Source organism: Colias croceus, chromosome 1 (assembly GCF_905220415.1).
Source record: "Colias croceus chromosome 1, ilColCroc2.1".
Classification (NCBI taxonomy): domain Eukaryota; kingdom Metazoa; phylum Arthropoda; class Insecta; order Lepidoptera; family Pieridae; genus Colias; species Colias croceus.
Window position 1 is genome coordinate 11,439,879 of NC_059537.1, and position 27,184 is coordinate 11,467,062.

The 27,184-nt window shown below is 32.9% G+C and overlaps 1 protein-coding gene across 1 annotated transcript in view; it reads left to right on the top strand.

The window, feature by feature from the left end:
* The first annotated feature begins 15,022 nt into the window (after nucleotides 1-15,022).
* LOC123696384 (tyrosine-protein kinase Dnt-like) overlaps nucleotides 15,023-27,184 on the top strand; it is a 40,027-nt gene continuing 27,865 nt past the window's right edge. The window contains exons 1-2 of the mRNA XM_045642524.1: nucleotides 15,023-15,054; nucleotides 15,224-15,470. Of these exons, the coding sequence (XP_045498480.1) occupies nucleotides 15,362-15,470 (109 nt within the window). The 5' untranslated portion in view covers nucleotides 15,023-15,054; nucleotides 15,224-15,361. The remainder of the gene's footprint in view (nucleotides 15,055-15,223; nucleotides 15,471-27,184) is intronic.

The window sequence follows — 27,184 nt, forward strand, 5'->3', positions numbered from 1 at the left end:
TTCAATGGCTAACTAAATTTATATTAAGTTTAAAAACAATTCATCTTACCCCCATGCTCTATTACCTACGTAACTGTAAACTTTGCTATTAACTCAAGTGTCGTGAAACCCGCAAATAAAGGGATTTGTTTTTAACATACTGACACACGGACCTCATGTTTGTAGTTTAGAATGTTTTATATAATACTATGGGCATAGGTAGATTTTACTATTCTAAAATTACAATATACTTACAGTAGAATTAGTGAATTCAAACTTTGATAAAGATCTCTTCATAAAATAGTAAATGCTAACTTTATTCTTTTTGTCCTTTTTATTTGCCTTTTATTGCGTATTAATTAGCTTGATAATAATTTAACTACTACCGTGACAGTTAAACCTAAACTATTTCTACAAAGTAGTTACATTTTCATTAAAATCTTATTACGTAGTATATCAAAGAACAACCACATACATAAAATTAAATCAAGCTCACCAAACGTCCAAGCAACGTGTAGTACAAAGAAATAATAGCATTAATGTAATTGCGATGCAAGGAAAGTTTGTCCATTAGAGCATTATTGATGGGTTTTAAATTGCACACAGCCCAGGGGACGGCCATGTTGACATCGGATGGGCCTGGGGTGCCTGTAATGATTTCTATGCTTATCGATTTGGGACAGGTATTCCATATGTCTAATGAAGTATTTGAGTTTAGGTCTTTATGAAAATTATGAAAAAATTGGATTGTTGTTAGGATACGATTTTATTGTATACTATTTTAACCAATGTCAAATTAGGTTGTAGACGCGGTAATGTATACGGTATACCCACAATATGGTATAAAATTATGAAAGAATTAATAATATTATGATACATTCTTTACTATTTTATTTTAGTAAGATTTGTATGCCATTCACGTGTATGCATTTTTACTTTACGGGATAATATCATGAATTCGTACCTAAAAAACGTTCCCGCAAAACCGTAATATCTCGAAGTGAAGTTGCATTGCGAAAATAAAATCAAATTACCTTCGCCAAACGAGGCCGTATCATCATTGAATGCTTGCCAAGGGCGCAATCAGGAATCTAGGACAAGAGGTTGCGGTGTTTCTACGACTGTCTGGACTCTATCAATTACTTTAATTGTCAATTTTCATAAATTCAATTTTAACGATAAAGTGACTAGATGCTCTTTTGAACATTCTACGCTTATTCTAATGCGTGCGGTAATTCTTTAAAATAAATTTCTGTAAACCTAATTGGTGACATTTTTCCATTCATCAGTGTCTTTATCTTAAGCTCGTGATTCGTAGATATTAGAAATATAATTATTAAAGGAAATTAGCAGTGTTATTAGGTCTTTGTTGTATTAGTATTGGATTTTATATTCAATTTATAAGGTCGTTAAAAAATTTGTAAGCACGTTCATATTTTTTAAAAACAGCTCTACAAACCAGTGGTGTCTATAGCTTTGTGAAATCGAAAAGCGTTTGTAGAGGAAGTCAAGTCGAATAAATACTTATTACAGTTATAAAAAAGAGCGAAAATTCAATATTCAATAGCGTAAAATATCTACACGCATTCAGTGCCTATTTTCTAACAATTGAACAAAGAATCACAAGCCAGGAGGTGAAAACGGTTTCATATTATATTTCAGTGTCGTTTTCCGATTTATTGCAAAGCTAGAGAACTCTTAGAGGGTGTAAGGAAAGAAGTTTTTTGTTAGATATTTGCCGACAACCTGTCCTGCCGATCAAACAACATATACGAGGGAATATTTGCTCGTGTCGCTCTGTTTTATTGTGGTCCAATGTATTAAAATAAAATTTTCTTATAGCAAAATATATGAATTTACAATGTATAGGTATAGAAGATGTGACTATGACGATGTGATGTGATTGATAGGAATAGGTACGTATGCACTATTGTATAGCAAAAGTGTAACTGGACATATGAGGCTATGAATCAGAATGTTTAGAGAACTACTGCAATTGATTGATTCAGACTGAAAAAGAACTATAGGTAAAGCTTTTATAGCCCTTTTCAAATCAACTTCTTTTGCTTCCATACACTCGCGAAAACTATGACTCTACCTTGACACAGGATCTATTAAACAATAGCAACTTACTTCCACACCATATTAGATAAAAATTTCGCAAAATAATATATTAAATGAGAATCGCTAAATCCTATCATATAAACCGCAATAAAACAGAACAGTATTCCGAATGTTTTCACTTTTCTACACCGTTGAACCGAATACCATGAATACATACCAACTTTAAAAATCACCTTCTAGTTTCAACATCGCTTTCTTGAAAAATGATAGCAATGCAACCTGGAGCTTGTTATTGGAATGTATATTATTGCTAGCTTTTTACTGTGGAATTGTTCACATCTCCTTTTTGATTAATAATGACACTTAAAGGGGTAAAAATAGCGTAACAATATTTCTTAGACAAATAATAAATATTTTCTAACATCTTCCAAGTGTTTTAATTATTTGTTGTATGACCTAAGTTTGATTACGATCTTTCAATTATGTATAGTAAGAATTGGTAATAAGTTGATTTATATTTAAACTAGCTTTCCACCCGCAGCTTCACCCGCGCAGTCAAAGACAAACCCGCATAGTTCCCGTTCCCGTGGGATTTCCGGGATAAAACCTATCCTATTTCCCGGGATAAATAGTAGCCTATGTCCTTTCTCGGGTATCAAAATATATCTAACCAAATTTCATGCAAATTGGTTCAGTAGTTAAGGCGTGATTGAGTAACAGACATACAGACAGAGTTACTTTCGCATTTATAATATTAGTATGGATTGTATAGTTGCCCTTAGCTACCAAACACTAGTCTGTAACATTGACTTTAGTCGCCGCCCTAAACGCTACAACTGCCCATTCTATTACATAGTACCAAGTATTTAATTACGTAATATCCCATTCGATTTGTAGAGGTAGCTATACATTAAAGGTCCAAAGCTGGCCGTTACATGCAGCGAAATGTAATAAATACGACTTCAAAGCCAGTGGACACTTCCTTTAGAAGCCAATTCTCTTTCAAATTAAAGGACAAAAGGGTTTCGCTTCCCACATTACGGAGGGCAAAGCTTCATTGCAGCCACTTACCTACGTAGTTCGTTCACTTTGTAGTTACTGCGTTTTAAAATTCCTCTTTGGCCTCATGTTACACCAAAGCAAATGAAATCGTGCTTAATTTTAGATCACTCAGAAATCAATAACATTAAAATTTGAATTAATAGGACAAATTATAATTAGTCAACATAGCAAACGTTATATTACTTACGCACAATACATTTCCAAAAGGTATATAAGCTATTGTAAATTATACGACTAAAACTAAAGCATTTCATATCTACACCAAAAATATCAATAAAAACCAAACTTAAAAGGTATTTATTCAGTTATGCATTATTAATTATTATTAATGAAATAAAGCGCATAGATGAACCAAATGCGTATAACAATTCGTTTGAAAGAAGTACATTCCTAGAGTTCAATAATGTTCCAATAAAGAGATACAATGTGTCTGAAACCGCACGCAACATGCGCCTGTAATGGCCGCCGTAAATAATCGCAACTTACAAGTGTAATAAACTTTTTAGTGTATGATTTAATGAGTTAATTATCAGTGTTTTATGGCTAGCGAGTAGCGACACATATGGATGCCATTTGACAGGGGTTGTCGTTAACGACATAGGGAGGGAAATATCGGCTTTGATTCACGCATTAAATTGGTGGAAAATTTTGGATGATTATTAAAACCAAATATCTCTTTATAGCAGCATTTTCTTAGAATATTTATTCAATTTACTATTATCACTACCTACATAGTATGAAACAAAGTCGCTGTCGCAGTCTATCCGTCCTCTTTTTTGAATGCGTTTTATTAAAATAGATAGAGCAGTTCTTGAGGAAGGTTTTAGTATATAATTTGTTAAGTTTTAAAGAAAGAGGGCGAAGCCGCGAGTTGAAAGCTCATTACAATATAAACAATGAAGCTATAACGACATAAACACGGTAGGTAGGATATTTTCTTTTTCTGCAAACAGCGAAATTTAAGAGAAAACACACCATAGTTATAGTGAAGAAAAATTAAGGTGTCTTATTAGAAAGAAAACGGTGTAACAAAAGCCATAGCAATTGAAGTAGCAATGCATTCCGACTTCAGCAATTATTTCAGTTTTGACTTGTTCGAAGTTTGCGAAGTTGCACTATCGTTTGGAAATGACGGTGAATTGAGCGCCGATTGTACTTCCTTCACTGTTTTGTACTCTTTTACTTTTAAATTGAAAATATTAATCGTATCAACAGCTTCATGCACGCAACACCATTTAAAGTCGTCTATTCGTACAAGTTTAAGTTCGTTTTAAGCTATTGCATAGCTTCTTTCGCGGGCCTTGAGCGTGGGGACCGAATCGAGAAATTCCGTAACGAAAAAACCTCACGCTCCCCACTCCGACGGGCGGAGGTGTGGCTTGAAGGCATAGCATGCAATAGCTTTACCGCGGCAGTCCCCGAGTGCCACACGTCGTTTTATAGGTACATATAGTTATAACTATAGTTGTTTAACCCGGGAAGTACGCGTTTTCTAGAGTCACGATAATAATAGAGTTTTTGTGGGTTCTCTGTTCTTCTCATTCTTCTACAAAAATAATCATAATGAATGGAACAAATTTCATACCCTACCTAAATGAATATTTTCATATAATTAAATAATAAGTAAAATTAAAGGTGTGCCTTTAATTTTACTTATTAATATTAGTAACTAGCTTCCGCCCGCGACTCCGTCCACGCGGATGTCGGTCTTCGCGTGGATGGTTTATTTCTCCATTTTGAGTAACTCTGACAATGACATCTTATAAATATCTATTGGACCCAATTCCCAAATACGGCTAGGCCTATAAAAATACGCAACGTGTGTTCGCGGTTCTACAGAACAACGTCTATGGATAAAACTGAAAAATTAAGATTAATTTTGTTCTATGTATTTTTCCAGGATAAAAATTATCCTATTTTACGCCCAGGATAATAAAGTTAATCATAATAAAGTTTCATCGAAATCGAACCGTTAGTTTTCACGTGATGCCTTCACATACAGACAGACAGACAGACAGACAGACAGACAGACAGACAGACAGACAAAAATTTTTTTAATCACATATTTGGGTTTGGTATCGATCCAGTAACACCCCCTGGTATTTATTTTTTCAATATTTTCAATGTACAGAATTGACCCTTCTACAGATTTATTATATGTAGAAGGGTCAATTCTGTACATTGAAAATATTGAAAAAATAACTAGCAGGGGGTGTTACTGGATCGATACCAAACCCAAATATGTGATTAAAAAAATTTTTGTCTGTCTGTCTGTCTGTCTGTCAGTCTGTCTGTATGTGAAGACATCACGTGAAAACTACCGGTTCGATTTCGATGAAACTTGGTATAATTATACCTTATTATCCTGGGCGTAAAATAGGATACTTTTTATCCTGGAAAAATACGTAGAAAAAAAATTAATCTCAATTTTTCAGTTATCCATAGACGTTGTTCTGTAGTAGGTACCGCGAACACACGTTGCGTATTATTATAGACCTAGCCGTATTTGGGTCCATAGATATTTATAAGATGTCATTGTCCGAGTTACTCAAAATGGAGAAATAAACCATCCACGCAAAGACCGACATCCGCGCGGACGGAGTCGCGGGCGGAAGCTAGTAGATAAATAAAAGTAACAAAAATTCAAGCTAGCATCACAAACTAGAAAAACTTTACAAAAATTTAAAGGCAACTAATTAATGCTTTGGAAAATTTCTTCATTGTTGTGAAGTTTACTAAAAAGCCACTCGAGATATAAAATAAAGGGTTTATGTGTGAATATCATGCTATTTGTGACGTTAATTTGCATGACTGTCCACCGTTTGATCAAGTTTGGTCCAAATTGTAAGTTATTGTGTTTATTTTTTGCATTATCACAACAGCAACAGCATCGAACGCAAGTCAATGATATTATAAAATAAATATTACGTAAATTGTTTTTTTTTAATGAATTTTTAATTAAACTTTTTTGGTGTAGAAAAGGTTGTGCTGCTATCTTATAAATAGATCACATCTTAATTTGTATATATTTTGTAATTTCTGTCAAATATTTTATTGTCTTTAAAATTTCCTATACAATAAAATACAAATACCGTACACATATTATTACTCTGAAATGCGTAACATATTTTCCAATGATTAAAGAGTATCTATTATTTAATTATAACCTCTCCGCCTTATAATTTAAGGCACACATAATCACCAATATTAACGTGAGTTTCTAGGTTTACGACTTTGTAACGACGCGCTAAGCGTTGAATTATGAACGCAGGAATGTGTCACATTATTTATTATTTTTAATGTATAGGTCACTGGTAATGTAGAGGAATAAAACGTTAATGTTTGTTTTTAGATGTTACAATTGTTTGCAAAATCGTCATTGTATAAACTTTTAAAAATTGTATGCATGTACCTAAAGTTAGTAATTGTATAAAATTAATCCAGACATATACCTTAAATGAACACGTACCATTTGGGGTCCAATATATTGCCTCATTGTATTTACCAAAATATTTTTTTTTTATCCAGCCCTTAAACACGACTCTGTAGTTTCTTTTTTTTTGGTATTATATTATAGGATTCTTTATTGCTTGGAAAATATAACTTGTAACAACAGTATTGTTCTAAATTACATGTACGCTTTCTCAGTACATAAAGCTATTACAACTTTAATGACGTATCTCAGAGCTACGGAGCGAACACTCAATTACAATGTGGAATCTTAGTTAGATACAATGTAGGGTTGCCAACATGTTGTTAAGATAGTAAACTGTACTTGACACAATATAGGGGTGGTACACATGGTTTCTTAAAGATGAAAATACGGGTGCATAGGGGACAAAAACGATATTTTATTAGTTCTAAATACGGGTGCATAGGTGTATAAAGAGACATTTTGCAAGTTTTTTTAAATTGCAAATATCTGTAGTTGTTTTGTATTTTTGTTATAAATCTTGTAGATGAACGTTAGATTCTATTTTGTAACTACAAGAAACTAGAAAGCTCTTTATAGATTGCCAGTTGTTAAAATAATGTTTTTACTAGCAATATACGTTGTGGGTTTATTTTCCAGACTTTTTGTTTTTGTCTAATCACCATCTTATATCTATAAGTTAGTATCCGAACCTGCCTTAACTATGGTATAAACATATTAAGGTGCATGCTAGGGGTGCTTGTTCCTGACATAACTTAACAGTCAACTATCGTAGCATAAATTCTGTCTAGAATACACGCCTCTTGAAACAGAAGTCGTTGCTAAAAAGGCGAAATGTTGACGGAAATTGAAATTGGCTTCAATAGAGATTGTGTTAAACTTACTGTTTGAGTAAACTTTGTATTTGTTTGAGGTTTTCACAGAATTGGAGGTGAAATTCGAAATGAGAATCCACTAGGAGTTGAGATCAAAGTTTAGGAAATGGGATTTCTTGCGAACTGAAATTATTTCATCTGGATATAATTATGAAAGTTGAGTCAAGATAATAATGTTTTTAAGTTTCGTCTATTGGGTTTGTCTTAACATAATTGTGTGTGTGAGTGTGTATGTGTATGTGTATTTTATCTGGTAATGCATTTTTAGTACATTTGCACTGTTTTTAATGACTCTCAAATGACACTTTTTACATACCAGTAAAAGAATTTCCTCAAAGTTCTCTTCAATCATATATCATAGATAATAATCATAGATATAAATTTACAATGCACCCTTATAAATACCACATCTATACCCAATAAAATCCATATCTATCAGCATGCAATTTAAATGTTAAATTGCAAATAACCGCTACGAACGAACAATATAACAGAATGATGCAGCCGTGAGCGGCCGTCACTGGCAACGATTTCCTAAATCAGATTGCGTTTGCGGTCGAGCACTGCTTAAACGGAATATAAAATGAGTTTTATAATTTGGATCTAGTTAACGCGGTCGTAGTGGTTAAGGAGTTGAAGTTGAAGTAAGAGTACGAGATTTATTTGCGAAATCGTCTCTTTTTGGAGAGAGTTTTAGTTTGTATACATTGCACACGCGAATCGGGTAGTTATCTAGATAATAATATCAATCAGGAAGTAAGAATATTATCCTTCAAACATGATGAAGAGAACTATATTATTTAAACTTTGTAGTAAGTAGAAAAATGCCACTATATTTGGTCTCTTTACCATTATACCTAATATCTTGTTATAATCTCTATGTGCAAAAATTTATGATTTTTTTATTTACATTTCCAATCTACACATACATTTTCCTATGTTAGCAATCGTGTCAATTTTCTAGGAAAAACGCTGAAATAGTAATTCTCAACTTAGCTTTAAATAGACATCAATATCAAATAGAAGCGACAATAAAATTCAAAATACATAGAAAAGATATCGTTTAGCTCATCCAAATATTAACAAAAATAATATTTTATTTAAAATAATATTTACAAGTCGTCGTCAGAATCAACGTAAAGGAATAAATAGCCACTTATTGGATGCATAGGAATAAGCAATTCGCTCTAACATATCGATTTCAAGAATATTCGAGAATTCCCGGGTAACTCAAGCCAGGGCAAAGTATCCTGGTTACATGAGATTTGGGGCTTCAACGGACAATATTTGCCCGGCTCGAAATATGAGATAATGTATTTGGTTTGCGATAAAATCGGGTATTTACCTTCAAAGGTTATGTAGGATGAGTGTTGTAGGGATTCCACCAAACCATTATTATTTGTAAAACATTTAGATTGTAACAAAAGATTTCAATGATGTTTGTAAATGTATTGTAAATTGTTATTGGTGTATTGATATTCTTTATGTGATTTTTCCTGTAATGGTTTCAGAGTATGTAAGATATTCATACCATAATTTAGACGTTAACTCAAATAATATAGATAACAAAATACAAATACCTTAATTTGCTCTTTAGCAATTTTACAATTAGTGGAGACATCGTGGTTTAATAATATTATTTTTAGATGTGATTGGCTTCTAATATAAGAATATAAGTAGTAAATATAAAAAAAAAACATTTATAATTAATGAATTTGAAAAGCCTTAACGAAGTAGATTACGCTCTTAAAATTAAGTAAAACTCTATATTGCGTGTCAGATATTTTGACAAAAATTTTGCTCACATTTTTAATAAATGCGCAAAGAAATGTACATTGAATGCAATATCAAATAAAATTTAGATAGCAAGTATATAATATAATTTAGTTATTTAGCAATACAATTCAGTTCTCCAGTCAACGCTCAATCAAAACAACAACATACCACCATGTCCCTAATACATAGATTTGAATTAAACATTTCCAACATATTAATACGAGTATCCGTTCCTAAATCCACATTTATCGAAATTTACCATAAAACAACCCATTTGGTAGCTTCGGATGTTTGTTTGGAACAAACGTATTCCTTAAGTAAAGTAAACATATCCTTCCAATAATGACGTGGCTTGAGTCATGCTGTATTTGTGTAGATGGTCGATACATGTATCATGTTAGTACATTAGATAGATGAATAGAATTTAGATTTTAGATTTTTGGTTGAAGCCTGCTGTAGAATTCGTTACAACAAAAAATAATGTTCGCCTGTCAATAATAATTTCGTAGTTAATGATAATATACTTGAAAGAGCTAAATAAGATAATTAGAGCTAGAGCCAACGACGTCATGCTAGAGCAGATAATTAACAAACTCTGTATTATATCCAAACGAAGTTGCATTCGGCTAAAACAACATATTATTAAATTCTGTATAAGTGTGTTTAAACTTTAAACAGATAAGTCACCTAACAAAGCTTTCCTAGAAATCAGAAATTATTCTCGATGCAAATAAAATAACAAACACCAAGCATAGCTCAACTTCATATTCGAATGAACATTTTATTTTTAAAAATTAAAACGTACATAAAAGTTTGCGACGAACATGCATAGCACGCGTACTCTACGCCTGCACGAGTTTCTGGAATTTTCCGATAGAGTGCACAGCGAAGCGTTCAGTATCGCATACATAAAGACCTATGCGATAATAGACACCTCACTTAAAAAAAAAACTCATACTATAATTTAACGTTCTAAATTGCATTTTATACCAACCTTCTACTAATAAACATTGGTTATACGGAATTGCAAAGTAGCGTACAATTCTCAATACTAATCCATTTAACGTGGCTGCTCTATTTTTTCTTCTATCTGCGATAGTGTCTGAGCGGCACACTATGGATAATAAAATATAATTATCATGAGCATTCGCTCGAACAATCTGAAATTCAGTCAATATTTTGTTGTTATTTCACCAGACAATATTTTCATACTTTATAAGAGCTAACGGAGGATTAAAATATATTACGTTTTTATATTTCTGGATTACTTCTCGGAACAACCGACATTTATTTTTAATGCTTTTGCCGTTTTAAGTATTTAAAACGGCAAAATTGAGTACAAATAATATAAAATCTCGCTTCCAAAGTTTCTTTATTATGGCTACAATAAATTGGAGTATTTGTAGGTAATCAATACCTTTCAACTATAGGCGCTCTCTATCTTTTCCCATTTTTCAGACAAATTCGTGGCTATATTTCCCTTACAATCAATAAAAAGGAAAAAGATAGACACTATTAATTCCCCTGTTTCTAATAATTTAAATTATGGATGTGATTCGGTTATTCAAAGATACACTTAGAAATTTTAAAATAATTTCACACGTGCTACGAAACATTTAAAAAGCACAACACTAGACTATGAGTTTAATACACACTTCATACGACTTGAATTGTAGCCCCGTTGAGAAATCTATGAACAAAACAAACTAACCTTACGTTTAGGATTACATTTGCTATGTTAAAGGGATATTGCAGTAACTTCTGCTTATTAAGCGAGTTAATCCATCAGTGTCGTGAGTACTATCCGATTATTTATACATTCCTACTAATCTTAACTAGACCAGGTTTTCCGAGAAACTTTTCTGATTTATTGTTCCGTGTGTTATATTGCGAATATTTCGTTATGTAATGTTTTGTTTTGACTGTATGTGTTTATGAGTATTGTGTCTAGTGGCCTACGCTTTTTTGCAATTTCGTATGGAAAATAGATGAGATTGATGGGCGACTTACAAGTATATAAGCCCACACATTTGTTTCTTTCTATACAAAAGTCTTTATATTATGAAACATCCGGCTTTAAAAATTCCTTGTACGAATGAACTTGCAGCAATGTTCAATCAGAATAACTAAATCTATACTAATATTATAAAGCTGAAGCGTTTGTTTGTTTGTTTGAACGCGCTAACCTCAGGAACTGCTGGTCCGATTTGAAAAATTCTTTCGGTGATAGATAGCTCATTTATCGAGGAAGGCTCGCTATATATCATCACGCTAAGACCAACAGGAGCGGAGTAATTCGGGTGAAACTGCGGGGAACAGCTTGTGTGATGATATAAATTCATTTCATAATTATTCAGAATTTAAACTTTTATTTTTGTCTAACGGATCTTAGTCGTCCATTAATGTACATAATAATTCAATAAAGGATATTTTTTTTTATTTTTTTATTTTTTTAAACATTACGCATGATATCCGAATATCCTATGTAAAATAAAGTTATAAAATTAGTCGCAATTTATCAGAGTAGCAGAGTAAATATCAATGTCATCTGTTTCATTACAAATTCAAGCTGTAAGTTTATAAAGGCGGAGTAATTTCATTAGTGCCATGCGAACAGGCCTAATGCGCGGAAGCGTCGCTCCCCTGAGATAAACTCAATTAATTCGCTTTATAAGTCTTCGTCGATGAAAGCCTTTCAATTTTTAACACATTTACACGACGGAAGGGCACTCCACTGTATTATGTATCTCTGATTTTTGAAACTCAATTATGTAGGTATAGAGCGCTCAGTTTGTTTGCCTATTGTATAGTGAATACCTACCTGTACAAAATTTATGTAAAACGTTAGGTAGGTATATAAATGGACAATACTGTTAAAGAGTCGTTCTTCTAAAATAATGTAGTTATGTACTACTATTGACTGAACAAAAACTACCATTTTTTTATCCAAATTTCAAAATTTCAAATTATTTATTTCTTCCTTTTACAATAGGTCCTTAACTAATTTGTGATTGGAACACTCCTAGTAAGCAGATAAATGCTTGTGTCAGGAGGTTCCGCTCTTCCTTAACACTATTAGACACAGAAACAGAAATAAAACAATATGAATGAATACAATGCAAAAACACAAAAGAAAAGAAAGAATTTGACAAAATCTCTGTATGAGTGTGTGTGTGTGTGTGTGTGCGCGCGCGCGCGCGCGCGTGTGTTTTTTTTTTTTTTTTTTTTTTTTTTTTTTTTTTTTTTTTTTTTTTTTTTTTTTATTATAGAGGGAAAAAATACTGTTAAGTATCTCAGGTCAAGATCTGCGACCTGGTATGTCGGACTCGATCATGGTCTCATGGTCCATACCGACTAAAACAACCCTCTTTCTCCCATCCATATCCCCGCGGGATGGCCGTTAGGCTTTACTTCGCGGGGGGACGTATAGCATTGCTGCTTTTCTCACTTACGTTCTAAGCGGTCAAACTTTTCGCATCCGTTCTTTCTTTCGTAAGTCTTTCAGAACCTCCGTTGCATAAGCGCTCGTTGCTTCCCATGATTCTTTGTTTGACAACATCACTCCGATTATGTTCTCAGGACATACTTTTCTTCCCATTGTTGTTTCCCAGGTGTCCCGGGCTTCTTTGTATACTGGACATATAAAGAAAACATGTTCTGCATTTTCGTCTTGACCGCAGGTGGGGCACTCTGGAGAATCTTCATGCTTAAACCGATGAAGGTATTGTCGGTAGCAACCGTGACCAGAAAGCATTTGGGTCAGATAGTAGTTAACCTCACCGTGCTTGCGATTGACCCATGGTTCAATCCGTGGAATGAGGCGATGAGTCCATCTTCCCTTGGTAGAGGTGTCCCATATCCGTTGCCACTTTTCTATACTCTTCCGTCTTTCTTCTGTTTTCAGCTCGGTCTTTGTGAGTGTGGTGCCGCTTTTCTGACGATGGTAAAGGTTCTTACGTTCTTCAGTCAAGACTTCGATTGGCAGCATTCCAGAGATGACACATGATGCCTCTACAGAAACAGTGCGGAATGCGCTGGCAATGCGTAGTGCGCTAACTCTGTACGTCGATGCAACTTGACGTTTGGGCTGTTGCAGCTGCAGCGCATTCGACCAAAGTGGGGCGCCATATAAGAGCACTGACGTCGTCACCGATGTTAGGAGCCTTCTCCTTTGTTGTTTAGGGCCTCCAATATTCGGCATTAGTCGGGATAGTGTTGATGCAACCACTGCTGCTTTAGCAGCGGCATGTTCTGCATGCTTATTGAAGCTCAGGCGTGTGTCCAGCATTACTCCCAGGTAGCGAACGTATGGTTGTGTTACGATCTCGTAATTACCGACTCTGAGTGAGGTTGTTTCTATCCGTTTCCTGCTAGTAATAAGAACGGCCTCGGTTTTGTGTTCAGCTAACTGCAGTCCGGCCGATATCATCCACTGACGAATTACTTGGAAGGTCCTATCGAAAGCCCAATTCAGTTCTTCCAAGTATTTAGCTACTACTACTACTGCAAGGTCATCAGCAAATGCCACCAGTTGTGTTTCTCTTGGTATCTCCGATTTGAGCAATCCGTCATACATAACATTCCATAGAAGTGGACCTAATACTGAACCTTGTGGGACTCCTCCGGTGACGTTGTATTCTTTAGGTCCGCTTTCAGTGTCATATATGAGGACCCTGTTTTTAAAATAGCTAGCTACTATATCCCTAAGGTAATCTGGCACTTTCAAGTTTGAGAGAGCGGACATTATCACATCCCATCTTGCGGAATTGAAGGCATTTTTAATATCGAGTGTCACAACGAGGCAATAGTTCTTAGAGCCTCCTCTCCATCTCGTCCCTGAAATCGCTTGTCTTGCGGTGTCGATAACTAGTCCGATAGCATCTAAAGTTGATCTGCCTTTTCGGAATCCGTATTGGGAGTTGGACAAGAGGGGTTCGACTGCTTCTTCAATTCGATTGTGAATTATCCTCTCCAGAATTTTTCCAACTGTATCCAACATACAGAGAGGGCGGTAAGATGACGCCTCAGTGGAAGGTTTATTACCTTTCGGGAGTAATACTAATTTTTGCCTCTTCCAGACTGTGGGGAAAAAGCCTTCCTTGAGACAAGCGTTGAAGGCGTCTATAAAGATTCCTGGTACAGATTTAACCGCTTGTTTTAGAGCAACGTTGGGTATGCCATCTAGTCCAGGGGCTTTGGTATTTCCTATTCCTATTCTGCCACAATGCGCGCGCGTGTGTGTGTGTGCGCGCGCGCGCGTGTGTGTGTGTGTGTGTGTGTGTGTGTGTGTGTGTGTGTATGTGGGTGTGTGTTACAGCACGTTTATTTTTTATATTGGAGCAAAGCAATCCGGTACTAAAAGTTTAGTCAGTGCAATGGTTTTTATTCGATTGAAAGAGCTTGGTTTGGAATCTTCTATAATATAAAAATGAATCGCAAAAAGTGTTGGTAAGCGCATAACTCGAAAACGACTGAACCGATTTTGTTAATTCTTTTTTTATAATATTCCTTGAAGTACGAGGATGGTTTTTATGAAAAAAAAACGTAGTATCATATCATATCACCGCTAGTATCATATAATAATATCACAGTTTGTATATTCGTCATAGTACATATAGGCTAAAAAATATATTTCCTCATTCAATTTTTTCTCGTTGAACTTGCAGTTTACCGATAATCGTTCAAGGTGCAAGCCTTGCGGTATAAAGCAAGTTCACACTATGCAAGGGTTTAAAGTGCGCATGACACACGTAACTTGTTGGCGCTGCGAGTATCCGAACACGGCAGTGCGGCGTGGTGTCGCGGTCGCCTGACGCGTACCACGCTTTCCCGCGTTTTCAGTTGACAATCCCGCGAACGTTCGAGGTTTGAAATTGGAATTATGATTTCTTTCGTTTTATCTGTGTTCATTTTTGTTTTATTTTTGTTGTGTTAATTTTAAATAAATTTGTAAAATTATTTTCATTTGTTTATTTATTATTTTGAAATATTATTTTTTGTATATAAATATTTTTTTATTCCGTTTCTTACAAAGTTCTTGTGTTATCTGTATTTAGAAAACTTTTCGCGCGCTACCATTCAAATATGGATGCAACATAGTTGCGAATTGCAGAGCTTGTGAAAATGAACTGTAAAGTGAAATTGAAAATGATAGAACAGTGAGTTATTAGTAATGGCGTGTAAAAGACTGATCTTCGTTTGGGCGGTCTGGCTCGCGTTGCCCCTGGCAACGGGCCATCTCAACGTGCTTATCAGTCAAGCTGAAGTTATGAAACTTTTAGGTAAGTAAAACAAATTACCATAATCATGATGTATTTTCTTTTAAGGAAATATACAGCGTATTTTTGTACAAGATAAGCTCGTTTTTAGATTCATTTTTTTATGTTAAACAGAGAAATGTACATATTTTGTATATATTTTGATATTATACATAGTTATATTCAAAAGTACTTTTAAGGCCTATAAAGTTATACTTTAATATTACTTTCATTATTCACCGTATTTGAAAGTAATCGAGAATAAATTAAAATCTCATTAACGCATAATAAATAATATTGTGTACTATTTATAGCATAGGCTTAATAAACATGCGTAGGACCTACAAAATATACATCAATCTTTTACGGTATCATAATCCTAAGTGACAGGCAAGGTCATTAGTTCATTTGTGTTATCAACAAAGCCTCAATGTACTGCGATAGTATATTTGGAAATAAGCTAAATCACGGTGTTTTGCACGTTTATTCTAATATTTTATTCTGACTAGCTTTCCGCCCACGACTTTACCCGCTTTGTTAGAAATTTTACAAGTTTTTAAACCTTTCTTGATAACCACTATAGTTTTATATTAAAAAAAAACCGCAGCAAATTCGTGCTGTAGTTTTAAAGGTTTAAGCATACATAGGGACAGACACACCGCGTGTGTATGTAACAGCGTTGTTTTTTACTATAAAAATATATAGTGATTAGTAACTATAACAGTTATTATAATTATTATAATCATAAAATCACCGATCATTTATTCAGTAGGTAATAAATTTATTTTAATGATGACTACTAAGTTTTTAAAGCTGGTCAAGTTTTTCACTAGGTAATTGTACATATGATTTCAAACCTACAATTTTATTATAGAGCTCTATAACTTTTTATTTCGCATTTGGTTTGTCTTGTGTGGTACACGGATTAAATACGCTGTAAGGGAAAATGTAACGGAAGGTCTTAGCAATCTTTGGTATTTGGTCTTAGTTAATTATTTATCTTGAAGAAATGTCCTCTATAATTATGTTATATAGGTTATTTTAGTTAGGTAATAATACTAGTAGAGAATGTAGCTAATTGTTTAATTGCTACTAGTTTCTTTGATCATTTATTACTACATGTTTTATAGAAAATTATTTTAAATCGATTAGTTATCTTACTATCTTAATAGGTATGTAATTTTTGTTACTCGAATAGGTACATACTATTAAGCATTAGCGTTAGCATTATTAATATCCAAGTCAAAATTACAGCTAAAAATGAATGAAAAAGTCCGTCAAATATCCCAAACATTTCCTTGTGCCAGTTTTTCCGATTTCTCTTGAGAATGTCTGATTTTTCTGGGTCAAATGGAACCAAAGCGAAATGTCTTCAAAATCCATTACAGTTGTTTTTACGTGAATTCTGAGCGCATAATACAAGGAACTAATATTAAAGAAATCATAATATTATTATCTTTGGAATCTATACTATGAATACTGATTATAATATCATATATCTGTAAATATATTTGGTTATTATTTTATTGTATAAATGGCAATAAGCGTCATAAGCATTGCACCATGTTATGCGGAAGTTATCTTATTACTTACAGGGTAGCTTGACTTGATAATAAAACCTTTGGGTACCTAATGGACGTATTTAATATTTATTAATATGAATTAATATTTTGTTAATATAGTTGGAAGTTCTAGATTATTGGGATTGAATTGAGAATGTATTCTTGTTGTGTTGACTTTTTTGCACCCTAATAATAATATCGAAAAATATATAATTTGACAGAAACTTGACTTACTATATTAATGGGTATTCTATTAATTATGACCACCTTCTTTAACGGTGGTTAACGCGTGGGCTTAGAATTGTAGGGTATTTTTAATTCCCGGTGGGAATGAAGGAAATGAATGTTTCGGTCTAGCAGGTGCCTATTTGTTTGTAAAGAAAAACGATCTGTGAAATAGGTGTAATGCATCTGCCGGCTGCCCCATACCCCACTAGGGTACAAGGGACTTCACACTACTATAAAATCTTCAAATCACTCGCATAGGAAAACTTGTGGTTATATCTTTGTTTACTAAAGTCCGATATCTCTGACGCTATCAAAACATCCATACAAAGACCTGTCGCCTTAACGTTGACGTCATCCCCCATTTCCGAAGATCAAAAAATGTAATTATCTACCCCTGATCTACCCTCAACCATTTATATTTGTTCTACAAATTCGACGTATTTCGTACGCAATTGGCTAGGTTTCCGTTGTATGGTATGTTTTAAAAGGGACAAATAATTGTGTCAATGTTATTTCCTTATATTTTTTAGGAATGTATTTTGATAATAATATTATGTAATGGAAAAGAAATAAGTATTTATAGGAAAAATAATTTGGAGTCGTCATTTATTTGTTTGACAGGCAAATGAATGATGACTAAAATGATAAATAAAAGAAAGAAGAAATAAACCAAATATATTCTAAATCTAAATTTAATCAAAAAGTACAGTATAAAGTACAGTTTTTAGGTATAGGTACATGTTTATTTATATATCACCCAAAGTGTTAATAATTATCTGTTTAAATAATTATAAAAGACTCACGTAAAATAAACTATTTTCATTGGTTTAAAACGAAAAAGAAAACCAACGAAGTCCTTCATCGAAACGCAAACAAAAATCGTGTCGTGCCACAACGGGAACAGAACTATCGCACTAGAGGTTTATTACTTAAGGGAGCACATTCGTATTGGGATCTTATTAGAGATAAAAGAAACTTGCCACTGCGCTATGCATACAAAACGTCGAGACTCATAAACCATGCTGGGGACAAATGCATGGAATAAAAATAATGGCCCGCGCATGATGGTATGACGTCGTTATGATATTTCACCGTCTACTGGGAGGAACTCGGATGTTTGTGCTGGAAAATAAGACGAGAATTATTAAGGAATTCCTGTTTTAACCCTTAGCTGGTATCGCCTTTTTTGGCAACACTACCGGTATCGTGGGTCAAATTCTACCCATACCAAACAATCTGTTGTAGAACGTAGATTTTTTATTATTTGTATAAAATATGGTTAGAAAAGAAATAAAAAAATATTTTTTTACAAAATAACCTTATTTAATATTAGAATATAAAAAAAAAATATCATGTTTTACACACATTTGTAAATAACCTTATTTTTTGGCACTTTTTGGTTAATGTGAACTTAATACATAAAAAAAAATTGAAATGTTAGAAAAACTTTAACTAAAATATATTTATGGCACTTCTAATATCTTTATTATAACAAAAAAACAAATTGCTTCTGAAATCAGCATAAAATAAAGAAAATGACAACCAAAACCAAAATGACTTCTACCATCAACTATCATCCTCATCTTCTTCACTCTCATCTCTCGTATTTTCGTTCCTCGTATATTATCTATTATTCTCGTATCTCCTCTTCGTTTTCACTGTCGTCAGAACTTACTCCAAATACACTGTCTTCTAAGCAACTAACAGATTAGGGATTGTCTCGATCGCTGATGATTTCGTCGTCACAAAGTTGGTTTACATTTGGTATTCTTTCATTTTTCAATTCCAAATCATCACTTAAGTCGTTCATCAACTCCTCGATTTGTCTGTCGTTCAAAAAGCCCTCCAATGTAGTACAAATAAACAATAAAACCAAAAAAGTAAGTAATTACACTCAGTGAAAAAAGTTACTTATTTGGTATCGTGGGTCGAACGTGACCCAGAAAGCTACTTACCTCCGCTCCTAAGATAGTCACAGTTCTGCACATCAACACCCCGCTGCAGCTAGCGACGCACTGAGAATACTTAGAAGCGCACAGTCGTTGCATAAAATATTTAAAGAATTATAACCGAAAATGTTCGCTTCTGGGTCAAATTTGACCCACGATACCTGCTAAGGGTTAATAGTCATAATAAATATTGATACAAGATATACGTTATTGCTAACCGCTTTGTTTTTTTGTGAGTTATGTTGAATTTTTAATGACCAATTGCTATGACAAAATTTCGTTATAATTTTTGTGTACGAAAATATCATCTTCAATCTCACAGTTTTAAATACATACAATATTATCAAATAAGACTTCAGATCTGTATTTTTTTTATGAAATTAAAAAGAAAACGAATAAAACTTCTTGAAGTAAGTTCATTAGCGATCTATTTGGTTTGCATAAAGAAAGTCGTTAAGAGGCCGTTTCAAACGCTCTCTGTGGAATTATAACTTCATTTTACATTTATTACTTTTGACACGATTCTTATTAATATTTTCAATGCTTAATCATTAGTCAAATATCTTTTTTATATTACATTCTTATCATTAACGCTTTCAAGGGTGGACGAAATTTCAATTCTATTCTGAAATCGTTTTGTTGTAAAGGCCATAACAAACAGCTAAAACAAATAACCTAAACGTTGACATAAAAACTTCATCAGTGTCTAAATGAATAAATCATACAAACGACAAATAACTGTCGTACTTATGTGTCAAAAATAATAGACTTAAGCGACATCTGTCGGCTTGGGGATTAATGACAGTTCAAACATCAATTGGGCGCAGTCTTATCGGGTGTGTGCAGGGAGGGTTCATCCCTGCATGTGAGATAATTGTGCTTTTTGTATTGTACTAGCATATTGGGTTTGCTCTACCGTAAGTTATTCAGTTTGCTATTTTACGAGTCAATATTCGACGCTTATGGCATGTGATTTATAATTTGGTTACTCGTCATTACAGAAACAGGATGCTTGTGAAGGAATATTATATTTTTGTACATGAATGACTATATAATATCTACTTTGTAGATAATATTATTAATTAACTAAATATGCAGCAATTGTTTATAATAAAAAATAAAGACTGATAGAGTTAATTTGAACTGATATTCCGAATAATTTAGTAGTGTATGGAATTACATCCAAACTTTTTGAGCCGCGAACATTTCATACCATAAATAGCATAGCAAAAACAACTCTATTATAGTATTTTGTTAAAATATTGTACAACAACAAGACGCCAAGGCAAATGACCCACTTGTTGCCGCCAGAACATTACTGCTTCCTGCGGTGAAAGCCTTATTGAGGGCAATATCAATAAAACTATGAACTTCATGGCAGTCGCCGGTCAATACTTTATGTATCTACGGATATTTATGGTTTGCCTTACTTCACGAATTTGTGAAATATGTCTGTATTTTCCGGTATGAAAATAAGCTATTTTAAGCCTCTGAAAGACTAAAATTCGAAGTATTAATGCTGTAAATACAGTTGAACTTAAGTGTTGTTATGTTTTATGAATTATATAGGTACTAGGTAGTTACCATATTATTATGTATTGATTTCGGTTCGGTGGTTTTGAACACTTTATGTTACACGTAGCTGCGGTTGTGCATTGGTAATATTATATCTCTGCTACTAGATAATTTGTTTTTAATGTAATGCAACGATTTATATCAGATGATTTCTTCACTTTCAATAAAGTTACCTACTTGCCTTACCGTACCGATTATAATATCCCTGTTAAAATTAACTTGCATTTATATTCGACTTTCTGACTGATGAATATTCACTTTCTTATGAAAATAATGGTATCTGTTCTTATACCAATATGCATGAAAGCGATGATGTTAATGGAATATATTGCAATAGGTACCACTAAAAATAAATAAACAATTTTATAGCCGTATAGAGCAACAAATATCTACGAAAATAACAACATAATAAAAGTAATATTTTGACAGCAAGCGTATTGAATTGCCTTATAATTGGACATAGGTGTCCATATTTTTAAAGAGGACAGAATAAAATGTCATGTAGAGTGATGAAGAGGGTGCGTACTCAATACAAATTGGTTTGGTAGTCGAGTTAATTATACCGCAAATGATTAGTTGGGTTTCATATTTTGACAGTTTAAAATTATTTCGGCTGGCAATTTAATAAGTGCATGGTATTATTTTTAATCTGTTGGAATGTTGGAATGTTTGAGGGGTATTCCTACTAATTACTTCGTGGATACGAATTGATACTGTCATTTGTTTGTGATGTTATTAATTGTAAAATGATGAAAAGTGAATTGCCAATCAATGTTCAAACTTTTACAGCTCTGTTCCAATTATATAAAATACTTCTTCTGTGTCTAAATAGGTTCTAGAGAATTTTAAGCTATTGCATAGCTTCTATCGCGGGCCTTAAGCGCGGAGACCGAATCCAGAAATTGCGTAACGAAAAACCTCACGCTCCCCACTCCGACGGGCACGGAGGTGTGGCTTGAAGGCATGCTGTGCAATAGCTTTACCGCGGCAGTCCCCGAGTGTCACACGTCTTTTTTAATACTGACTTTATACATGATGATCTTCAGGTATAACTAATATATTTGAATAAGCTATAACATGCCAATAAACATTAATTACTCGCATTTGATATCACAATTAGCCCCTCGCACATCTTGCCCTGTGTAGATCGTAATTCATAATTTAATAACAATAATTCAAACGTACATAATTCACAAGTACATTAATCAGTCGAACAGCCGATAATATCTCCCCACGGTGCTTCGTTAGCGGAATGGCTTCATGAAATATATCATGGGTTTATCATTTTTGGCCCAATTTACCTTTGACCACTGGGAGCAGTTTGATTCTGCGTTGAGTTGATGTTATGTTTCGGTTTTGAAAAATCTCTTTAATAATGGATGTAACAAAAATGTAAAACAAAAAAAAAACGAAAATTTTTCTTATCAAAAAAATGTTACGATAATTTCGTCACAAACTTCACAGACCTTATTTCCATGAAAAATCTAAAAGGTTCGCTAAATGTTTTAGAAACTTGTACTTATTAAATATTAAAATGTGCAAGTACACACTCTAGGGATTCTGAAATTTCTCACTAACTTCAAAACATGAAATGCTGCTGCTGATGAAAGAGTTTTCCGTTTGAAAATGTTTTCATGCTCCAAAATTTTAGTAATTCCGTATTAAATGTTAACTACAAAATTGTACAGAGTTCAAACATAGAAAGTGCAAGGTTGTTTTCACATAAGAAAGATATTAAACACGTCACAGTATTTTGCTTTCCTCGAAATGAATCATACAATGAAATTGATAAATTAATAAAGTTCCGAATAAAGACTCTATGTCCCAACATAAACAATTATATAACTAGATGTACTGCGCGGTTTTACCCGTTTCATAGCTTATGTGTTATCTTGGTAGTTACAAAATCACTATCAGGGGGATGAATTTAAATTTTATACAATGACTGAACAGTAACACATTATGATATATGGAGTTATCGGTTAACCTTTTTTACAATTTTTATACTTTACCAATCTTTTAGGCTCTTTATTGATAAAAATAGCGTGTGTACATGTTATTTGAAGCGAATGTTCGTCGCGTATGCGTAACAACGTAAAGTGCATGGGCGTGACAGAGTTATGGCTTGTTTACTTTACACACGTATTACATTGTTTTCAAATAATGCTTTTAAGATGTATTTCATTATGAAAGCTTTTTAATATGGAGTTTTGTTTGTCAGCGTGTTGTATGAACTTGAAATTTTAATTACGTTTTATTTGAATATTAAAAATAAATATCCTGAAATGCATGTTATATGCGAAAATGTATCCGATTATTTTTAAAATACTTACCTAAATTAATCTTATAATATACAGTAAATATTATTTTGGTTGGTCTTAACGTTCGAAATTACAAATTCCTTGGTTTCCATTTAGTCTATCCGACGACCTTCTGAAAATTTTATGGATAGAGCCTTCCTGATATCAAGGTTCAAAAGGCGCAACAAAGCTTCACAGGAAACTCCTTACTAAAATTCCTTATATTCATATGCTCCTGAAACTATAAACGGCAAATATTGATCAAGTTTAAAGGTTCAATAGACGTTATATCTCCTGCATAGTACTATATCGTACTAAGCTGTATGTATCTCTACTGCGATGGTATTTTACGACATTCCTTTACGTCCATCGTGCTATGGTATTCGCCACCTTGTCATAATATTTTCTAATACCCCGATAAGTGTTATTTTATGACCGTTTTGCTATTAACGAAGAAATGGCTCTGTACTTTGTTTACTTTTCGAGTTTATTACATTTTTATTACGTTATGATAATTTAAGCTTCATTTTACTTTGAGACATAAATCTTGTAAGAGCTTTAATTAAGTAAGATGTCAATTATATAGACTTAAGCGCTCTAAAACAAAAAGGGAACTAGGCAATGATATTTGATGGAATGAAGTAATGTCTTAAAGTAAAAGGTATATTTTTCTTTGCGGAAATAACAACTGAAAGAGGGTAAGCTTCGCAAACTTTCTTGGCATAACCATGAGGTATGCAAACTTACTTTACTATTGTTTTTATAGCATTTGGGGTGGTTTAGTATGTAAATATTTTTGTTTGAATCCAATGCTATATACCTTTAGTAGAATATCCGAATTGAACCTGATGATAAATTAAAAAACCAACACAAACAGTGTTTACCATACAAATAATATTGTAGGCCTATTCAATAAAAACTTAGTAACAAAAAGGAAATATATCCGTATTCCATTAACATAAATTATTTGACCGTGAACTAATGTCATTGTTATCCCCAAAGAGGATCCTCTATGATGAAATTAATCGGAAATATCGTGGTATCCATATTGGCAAGATTATACGCTTCTTGATTTCGGTCAATGTGAGGTCGGATAGCTGTTTCGTAACCTTTAGATAATGCTATTATTATTTAGTTTGCTCCTTATTGTGTATTACGATATGATAGAGCCTTATATGTTCGAAGAAAATGGTATAGATATTGCATACGAACTTATAATAAATGTTTTTTATCTCCTTCTCTATATATGGGAAGGAGATAAAAAAACAAAATTTATAATGCTACTTCTTCAACTTACACTAATATTCTATAGAATGAGGTATTAATTACCTTAATCTATAGAACTATAAATGATAAAAATCAAAAATCTCTAATATATTCAACTAAATTCAAAAACAGCGTCGTATAATTATTACCCACATTCCAAAGAACAAAAAACGCATAGACGCGACACTAATAATGTTTTCGCTCAGTCACAAGATTTGACTAATAGCGCTCTTGTCGGAAACACGCCGCGGTTCCCACGGGCGCTTCGGGAACACCAATTTCATGTGGTTTTGTCGCTTCTACGTCTCTTCGAGGAAATTATAGAGTACTTAAAACTTCTGAATCGATTTAATTTTTGGACTAATAAATGAGTTTTAGTAAGGACGAGGGATTTAGACTTTATTATATAAACTTACTGATTGTAAATTTTAAATTTTATGAGAAGTACCTCCTACCTCTAGAACCTTGATATTGTGTTATAATAATATACTACTATACTAATATTATCTTAGTTTTCCTGAAAATAAGGCTGATGTAAACATAATCTTTGTACATCGTGAAGAAACAAGATTCAATCAAGAAGTTTTTTCCTACATAAAGCTTTATTTTAATGATAAAGAATATCATCGGATCACACTAATTAATATAAATTCCATACAATTACAGTTTACAACTTACGTAGCACTATGATCCGTAAAAACTTAATTCATAAACGTAATTACTTATACAAATTAAATGCGTAAAGAAACTCATGAGTCACTTTATAAAATGAAGGCATTATATTAGCACAAATTTTACCGTGAAAAAACATTCAAAGGACTGTCGGCCACAGCCTTACTTGCTGACACCTTTGACAGGCTTTCTTAATATTTCATGTTTATGTATACTTTTTATGGCATGAATTGATCCTGTGAAATTCAGGTTACTTTCCTCTACATTTGAATATGCATAAATGAATGTGCTCTTCTTGTATAAAGTGTAATGTATTCGTAATATGTATAAGTCTATAAGACGGTATTGAAGAGTAGCTCAATTGTACCTATTTATAATTTACAAGTAAATCTGGAGAAAAGAGAGTCTTGTCAGTAGATATATTGTGTTTGAAGTATTATCACTACATAGTATAAAACAAAGTCGCTTTCTCTGTCCCTATGTCCCTTTGTATGCTTAAATCTTTCAAACTACGCAACGGATTTTGATGCGGTTTTTTTAATAGATAGACTGATTCAAGAGGAAGGTTTTAGTATATAATTTATTAGGTTTTAGACAAAGCGGGCGAAGCCGCGGGCGGTAAGCTAGTATTTTTTAAAATACATTTCGGCTAAGTATTCTTATCACGCATTGAAATAATTAATTCATTGTATCCGAGCCCTTAACTACGTTGACATTGTAACGATTTTTAACCTATTTCTCTGTAAGCGAACATTCTTATATTGCTGCTTATAATTTTTACAGGTGCAAAAACAAGAAGGCAATTTACTGTTTAAAATCAAACACAATGTCATCGTTTGTAGGGTTTAAGTCGGTTAACGAGCACGCAAGTCCATGTTTTTATTGGATTTATTTTTAAAGCTACTTACTGTACAGTCATAGACAGCTTAACTACATATTCAGAGAGTTTTTTGCAAATAATGTGGACATTATAGTTTAGCATCATTGAATTTTATTCTGAATTCTTGTTTAATTTGAAAATCTTACTGTTTAAATAAGCAAATACGTTATTTTTAAAATTATAAATTAACATTAGCAAATATTATATACATATGTTATGTATTTGTGAATGTCCGTGAATGTATTAAATATTGTATCATAATTTCTATTCATTAGAATTTTTATAAAAATAATAATATAATGATGGTCTCAAAGAATTCAAATTGTATTAAGTAACTTAATTAATAAAATAATGAAGAAAAACTTATCAAAGGGTTTTTTCCTTGTACGGCAATAATTTAAAATTTTAACGAGCACCGTTAAAATTTCGTGGGCTTGAAAGAATCTTTTTCACACTGTGAACCATATTTTTTAAATTTTACCCATTTTAACTCGTGTATAGTAATGCTAATGAGGTATTTGAATTAAAAATTAAAAAGTAGAGCATGTTATAATAAAAATGGCATAATGCTAAAAAATGGATATCAGTCCAAAACTATACCAAATTTAAAAAAAAATATTATGTATACAATTAATGTATTCTAATTTATTATCTGGATTTAATTACTTTGTATCAACACAAATAAAAGATATGAACTAGTGATGCAACGAATTCGTATTCGCCGAATAGTAGACATTTACCGAATATTCGTATTCGGCGAATATACTAATTTTTAAAAACGAATATTTTTTTACGCAACTCTATTTACTACAAATTTAAAAATCGCGCGAAAAAATATGACGTGTGCAGGTACTACTGATCCACTGGCCTTTTGGCGAGAAGATGTCCAATTTCCAAGTCAGAAAAAACTCGCCCAACAATATTTTTCACTGAAGCCATGTACAGTCGCTTCGGAAAGACTTTTTTCAACGCCTGGAAACATCCAGACTGAAAAAAAATCGCCTAAAACCAGAAAATCTACGAATTTTATGTTTTTTAAATAAAAATTTGCCTATTGTAAATTTAAATTATTAGAAGAGTAAACATTCATTAAATAAATAAGTATTTTATTACCAAGGCTAGTTATTCGTATTCGTATTCGTATTCGCCGAATAGTAGGTTTGATATTCGTATTCGTATTCGTATTTGTAAAAGTAGTATTCGTTGCATCACTAATATGAACTGAAGACTGAAAGATATGAACTTTATTCAGAAGAACGAACAAAGACGGTTCTATTGAAAAGTTTATATAATGTTGTGAAATACA